Source organism: Ascaphus truei, chromosome 10, assembly GCF_040206685.1.
Source record: "Ascaphus truei isolate aAscTru1 chromosome 10, aAscTru1.hap1, whole genome shotgun sequence".
NCBI lineage: Eukaryota > Metazoa > Chordata > Amphibia > Anura > Ascaphidae > Ascaphus > Ascaphus truei.
The window spans coordinates 5,668,549-5,675,427 of record NC_134492.1 but is presented as its reverse complement, the minus strand read 5'-3'; the positions used below and the strand labels follow the sequence as shown (position 1 = coordinate 5,675,427).

General features: G+C 47.8%; 1 protein-coding gene across 4 annotated transcripts in view; it reads right to left on the bottom strand.

The window, feature by feature from the left end:
• Nucleotides 1-1,875: 1,875 nt before the first annotated feature.
• LOC142503460 (atrial natriuretic peptide receptor 1-like) overlaps nucleotides 1,876-6,879 on the bottom strand; it is a 59,579-nt gene continuing 54,575 nt past the window's right edge. For all 4 annotated transcript variants that reach the window (XM_075615648.1, XM_075615650.1, XM_075615649.1 and 1 more), the window contains one exon: nucleotides 1,876-3,133. In XM_075615648.1, the coding sequence (XP_075471763.1) occupies nucleotides 3,068-3,133 (66 nt within the window). In that variant the 3' untranslated portion in view covers nucleotides 1,876-3,067. The remainder of the gene's footprint in view (nucleotides 3,134-6,879) is intronic.

The window sequence follows — 6,879 nt, the reverse complement described above, 5'->3', positions numbered from 1 at the left end:
CTAGTTTGCTTCCCTCCTGGCAGTAAGCCCTGGAATAAGCAGGCCTTGCCAGCAGTGGATACAGGGTTGTCCCTCTCCTTGGTGCTGCATGACCAATCATGAGTCAGACCTGGTACGGAGGAGTAGAGGGGGAGACAGAAGAGAAGGGAGTTACAGTCAAGACGGTGAAGATGAAGGATTGTATGAGAAGTTTGGCCAAGGAGAGGGAAATTAGTTAACCAATGTTTCATATGTTGTATTGGTGGTAGCAACGGGTGATAGTGATGGAGGTGACGTGTTGGATAAAGAGGAGGGAAGGGTCAAAGGTGAGGGGGAAATAGTGAGGGGTAAGGGAAGGAGATGGTGATACATCTTTCCTGAGTTTAGGTGTGTGTTTTGTTTTTTTAATCCATCCATTGAAATCTCTTAAATAACTGACCTGCAATTCAAATGGCTAAAACTTAAAACAAGAAAACAACCATTAATTAGCACTTCCTCCAAATTCCATTAACCTTTAACAGCTAGAAACAGGAGACCGTCGAGACAGGTTAAACCTGTCATAAATTATCAAACTTTATTTTAAAGTAATCGATTTGCCAGGAATAGGCACAAAGGGAACCTTTGGTGTGCAAAAACCAAGCTGCTTTTAAAACTAGAGAAAAATGAATTAAACTTGAGATCAATTAGAGAAAATAGGCTGGCGTGTTGGCTATGCTGTTCTATTCCTAAAATGCTGGTGATGTTATCACTGGGTTCTATCCCCATATACTCTATGGATCTGTTTATGCCCAGTTAGTTTATAGTAGTGAGTTTAGGCATCGTAGTGTGTACTTGTAAGCATGCTAGACATCTCTCAATGTATTACTGAAGCCATTTGCAAAATGCACATGGCTTTCTAGTAAATATTGTGAATATACAGAATTTGTATGGGAGGGACAACAATGATTGTAGTATCCCAAAAATAAAAAATAGCCTAAGTGAGTGGTTGAACTGCAATAAAACACAGCACTAAAGTCACTTTGTTTGATGCCGGCTCTCTTGGGCGCAGGCAGTTCCAGAGGATATGTGGAAACAACAAGAAGAAAAGAGATATCGTGTAAAACGTTCACAATATGCTGGCACTCTTATAGAGTTTACACTCAAACTCTGCCTGTCTTGAGTCACTTGAATTCAACAAAATAGTTTTATTTAACACCAAATACCCTAAAACAAAGCATTTAACGGTCCTATTGTATTACAATGCCGCTGTTTCCTCACACACACACTCTATAACCATTTTGAAATTCTTCCCTTTTCAACTATTTGCAGCCTTATTTACTGTGCCAGGAAGCCCGTGGGAAAAAAGGAGGGGATGGCTCTTCTGTAATGATTTTTCCAGTGTACCATGTGGATTATAAACCCGTTGAAAGGTAAGATGCCTAGTAGTGATAAGCCTCCAGCAACCTGTATTCTTCCGTTTCCTGTAGGCAGAACTTCATCTCCTTACTGCTGGCCCCACAGGTGACTCCATCGTTCTCCTATCTGACAGAAAGCGGGTACGGTCTCTGAGTTACAAAACGTAGATGAGTATATGAGCCGCCAGCAGCAGTGTGTGTGTGTGTGTGTGTGTGTACATACCCGCGCCCTCCCCCAAAGGCACGGCTTCAAATGACGTTGCGTGTCACGTCATGTGACCGCACAGCGTCATTTGATGCGCGTTGCCATGGCGACGCATCGCCGAAGACCCGGTTGCCAGCAGGTAAGTGAGGTTACAGAGGCCTCACGCCTCCTCCGGCATTAAATTAAATACCTGGGGGAAGCCCCCCAGTTTGCGCACCGCTGATAATCTATCGAAAATAGTGTTTTCAGTTACTTGCTGTTTTAAGTAGGTTTGCAACAACTTTAATATCATTCTGAGGTACAATCAGCTGTTATAATTTTAACTTTATTTCTCTTCGGCAATAACCTTGTATACAGCACATTACAATAAACTGTATCAACATTGATAGCAAACACAATATCAGTATGGGAAGGCCACACAATCATTTCAAGCAGTAAAATGAATACTTAGCAACTAAGGCAACTTTGGAGACAAATTGATGCAAATAGCGTCTTTTTTATTTTGCTCCTGTTAGTGTCAAACACTTAATATGCCATTATATCGATGTCTTTACTCCAATTTTGCCTCATTTGTGTCAGGTTCAGATGTCAGAAGGAGGAGTCAGGGAGAAGTTGCAGGATGATCCCTGATTACTGTCCTCGCTCGGGGGAAGGGAACAGGGGAAAAAAGACTGTACATTAAGGCTGAGCGGCGTGATTACCTTGTAGTGTGTTCGAAGTTACATGACGCACAGATTATAATGAGATCGAATTCTGCGACTCTGAGTAACTTTCTCCTTTTAATCTGCATCACAAAATCCGGCACGCTTAAGGTGTTTCTATGACCTCTAACACGCCGAGCCTGGTGTAACTGAAACATGCACCAAAACACAGCTTCTCATCTCCACAATTGCCTTAGTACTGTATATAGAGGCAATGAAGAGATCTTATGAGAGCACAATCTAATTAACAGCTGGGAGGTCCTACCATAGCTCTGAATATAGCACGTCTCGTATTGTATACAGGTAACGAACCATAACATTGGTTGCAAACCATCTCCAGTCCTTACCGACCACCAACAGGTGAGGTGTTCAGGATATCCCTGCTTCAACACAGGTGGTGCAGTCAAAGACAGAGCCACTGATTGAGCCACCTGTGCCAAAGCAGGGATATCCTGAAAACCTGACCTGTTGGTAGCCCTTGCGGACTGGAATTGCCCGCCCCTGGGTTAGCACATCCACCTCCTGTATGTAGTTGTCCATTGTTTCCTCCATGTCTTGCATCATATGATTAATTCATGTTTAACAATGTTTATATTTCTACTATAATAGCTAAGTCATGCCTCTGCGTGACATAATGGCTACAACAGATGCTGATTAATGATGATCATTGAAAAAAATGACTGCTCATGCAGCATTCAGGAAATTACTACAAATTATAGATGGGTTAATTGGTGATTATTTGATAAAGTTGCTCAGCGTCTGCTCATAAACTCATAAAAGCAATATTGTTACATCTTCACATTTGTTTCATTCTCTTTTCCTTCCAGCCACCAAGTTGTCATTGCTCCTTTCCCCTAATAATAACAATATAAATATTAAATAGGTTGAATGTACTTCCTACGTTCATGTAATCTAAAGCCGTGTAGTAATCTCAGTATCATTTATTTTCCTGTATTTGATGTTTTATAGTAATAATAATAATAATAATTTGATGTCCCAGCATACAATACAGAATAATGGGCATATGAATAGTGTGTTTTTAAATAGTGAGCCCTTTGCTGCAGAATTTGCAGAGCCTGCACATGTGCGTGCCCATGCGTGAGGCTAACACGTTCCAAGCACAGCGGCTGTGAACATATATATCTGTTAGAAAGAATGGACTAATGAAAACAAACTAATGACACATCACATGTTACTGCAAATAATGATGTACTGATGATTATCCCTGATATAATACTGCAAAGCAATTTTAGGGAAGACTATGCCACAATTAACCACAATAGCTGTATTTCTGCAGCAGCTGATCTTCTTGTTATTTTTAAGTGCTATCAGCTGTTGATCGCTTTAAATTGTGTCCTGTCTTGTATCCCGAGGGAGGAGGTGAGTGTGCAACCCGCTGATATTGGTTTACAGCGACTGTAAGCATGGACAAGATTATCTGCTAAGAGAAGATTCTATTCCCTGAAGGAATGGCCTCAACAAGGGCAATAGATTGTGATTATATCAGAAAAATTAACTGCATTAAAAGCAGGGGCGTAGCTATAGCCCCGGGGCCCGCACTCTTGGAGCTGCGCCTGAGAGACAGGCTGGGAAAGGTGAGAAGGAGGGGTGGGGCCTAGGTCAGTGGGCGGGGCTGGAGCTGCAGCCTGAGAGACAGGCTGGGAAAGGTGAGAGGGAGGGGTGGGGCCTAGGTCAGTGGGCGGGGCTGGAGCTGCAGCCTGAGAGACAGGCTGGGAAAGGGAGAAGGAGGGGTGGGGCCTAGGTCAGTGGGCGGGGCTGGAGCTGCGCCTGAGAGACAGGCTTGGAAAGGTGAGAAGGAGGGGTGGGGCCTAGGTCAGTGGGCGGGGCTGGAGCTGCAGCCTGAGAGACAGGCTGGGAAAGGTGAGAGGGAGGGGTGGGGCCTAGGTCAGTGGGCGGGGCTGGAGCTGCAGCCTGAGAGACAGGCTGGGAAAGGTGAGAAGGAGGGGTGGGGCCTAGGTCAGTGGGCGGGGCTGGAGCTGCAGCCTGAGAGACAGGCTGGGAAAGGTGAGAAGGAGGGGTGGGGCCTAGGTCAGTGGGCGGGGCTGGAGCTGCAGCCTGAGAGACAGGCTGGGAAAGGTGAGAAGGAGGGGTGGGGCCTAGGTCAGTGGGCGGGGCTGGAGCTGCAGCCTGAGAGACAGGCTGGGAAAGGTGAGAAGGAGGGGTGGGGCCTAGGTCAGTGGGCGGGGCTGGAGCTGCAGCCTGAGAGACAGGCTGGGAAAGGTGAGAAGGAGGGGTGGGGCCTAGGTCAGTGGGCGGGGCTGGAGCTGCAGCCTGAGAGACAGGCTGGGAAAGGTGAGAAGGAGGGGTGGGGCCTAGGTCAGTGGGCGGGGCTGGAGCTGCGCCTGAGAGACAGGCTGGGAAAGGTGAGAAGGAGGGGTGGGGCCTAGGTCAGTGGGCGGGGCTGGAGCTGCAGCCTGAGAGACAGGCTGGGAAAGGTGAGAAGGAGGGGTGGGGCCTAGGTCAGTGGGCGGGGCTGGAGCTGCAGCCTGAGAGACAGGCTGGGAAAGGTGAGAAGGAGGGGTGGGGCCTAGGTCAGTGGGCGGGGCTGGAGCTGCAGCCTGAGAGACAGGCTGGGAAAGGGTTCCCTGCAGCTGTAACTCCCAGTGCATGTGGAAATGCTACATTTTAGATACATTTCCCCCTCCAGACTGCCAATAGCTGGTTGCCCTGACAACCTCTTTAGTTCTCCTAGCTGAGATGGTTTGTCTCAACTCCCCTGTCTGTATTCACAGGTAGCATAGTCCTGTCACTATTCCTGTGTGACAAAGATTACTCACTTCCTTTTCCATCCTAAGCAGGCTGATTGAGTACATCTCATGCTATCTACCCCCTGGCAAGGCCATTCCGTTTTTACCTTCCCTTGATACAAAGCCACATAGAGAAGCTCTGTCTTACCACTCCACAACATCTATAAGTACCCTTTATTCGCTGTGACTTTCCCAATAAAGTTAAGAAAATACATTAGGACTTGTGCTTTCAAAGAGGGATGAGTTAAGCTATCTGGCCTCATTCACATCCTACACGTGACCCTGGTTCCAGAATAGAGACAGTGTCTCTGTCAGAGACAGAGAGAGACAGGCAGAGACCAGAAAGAGACATAGACCAGAGAAGAGAGAGAAGGACAGAAGAGAGAGAGAGAGGCAGAGACCAGAGAGAGAGAAAGAGAGAGGGACAGAGACCAGAGAGAAAGAAAGCGAGAGGGACAGAGACCAGAGAGATGGACAGAGACAAGAGAGAGGGACAGAGACCAGAGAGAGAGAGAGAGGGAGGGACATAGACCAGAGAGAGAGGGAGGGACATAGACCAGAGAGAGAGGGAGGGACAGAGACCAGAGAGAGAGAGAGAGGGACAGAGACCAGAGAGAGGGACAGAGACCAGAGAGAGAGAGAGGGACAGAGACCAGAGAGAGGAACAGAGACCAGAGAGAGAGAGGTACAGATACCAGAGAGAGATGGGCAGAGACCAGAGAGAGGCAGAGAGAGAGTGACAGAGACCAGAGAGAAAGACAGGCAGAGAGAGAGAGGGACAGGGACCAGAGAGAGACCAAAGAGAGAGGCAGGAAGCGAGAGAGACAAAGACGAGAGAGAGACAGGCAGAGAGGGACAGAGACCAAAGGGACAGACAGACAGGCAGAGGGACAGAGACCAGAGAGAGAGAGACAGACAGGCAGAGGGAGAGAGACAGACAGGTAGAGGGAGAGAGGGACAGAGACCAGAGAAAGAGAGACCGGCAGAGAGAGAGAGAGAGAGGGACAGAGACCAGAGAGAGAGACAGGCAGGCAGAGGGAGAGAGGGGGACAGAGACCAGAGAGAGACAGGCAGAGGCAGAGAGTGACAGAGACCAGAGAGCGAGACAGGCAGAGAGAGAGAGAGAGACAGGCAGAGACGAGGGAGAGAGAGACAGGCAGAGAGAGAGAAAGAGCAGAGACATGAGGGGCCCCTGAAATGTTTTTTGCCCGAGGGCCTGCACGTCTAGCTATCCCACTGATTAAAAGCAATGTTAAAGGTATCTGAGAGGCGCAATCCAAGCGCTGCGTTCTTAGTATTTTTATTACATGGATTTAAGACGGGAGTCTCCGAACCCCGTTCATTTGAGCTCCGATGATCCCCTGCTTCCTGAGATACCTCTGTAGGGGGTTCTGCTATCTCTTCTGGTTAAAGATCCTGGTCACTTCGGCCAATAGGAAACTGCACTGGATGACGTCACGGCTTTCTATTGGTCCGTAGGGCGTGGGAGCGTTGAAGCAGCCATTACATGTACCCCAGCTAGCACAGCCTGCTGCCAGCACCCCCTACAGGAGTAAATATCTCGGGAAGCAGGGGGTCCCCTGAACTGAAATTAATTGGGTTCCGGTCTAGAGACCCCCTGCTTCAATCCTGTTAAATAAATAAATAACGCTGCGCTTGCATTCCACTTTAGTGAAACAAAACCGTGGTAGGGTGGCACTTCAGTTACTCTTTTGAGGTTTATGTTTTGTAATTAAAAATACATAGATGCCCTGCAGGAAACATAGTCTTCCCTCACTGCCCTCTATCCTATGTGTTGTGAAGCCTTCTCCTCCTTGTCAGGGAAGCTTAAA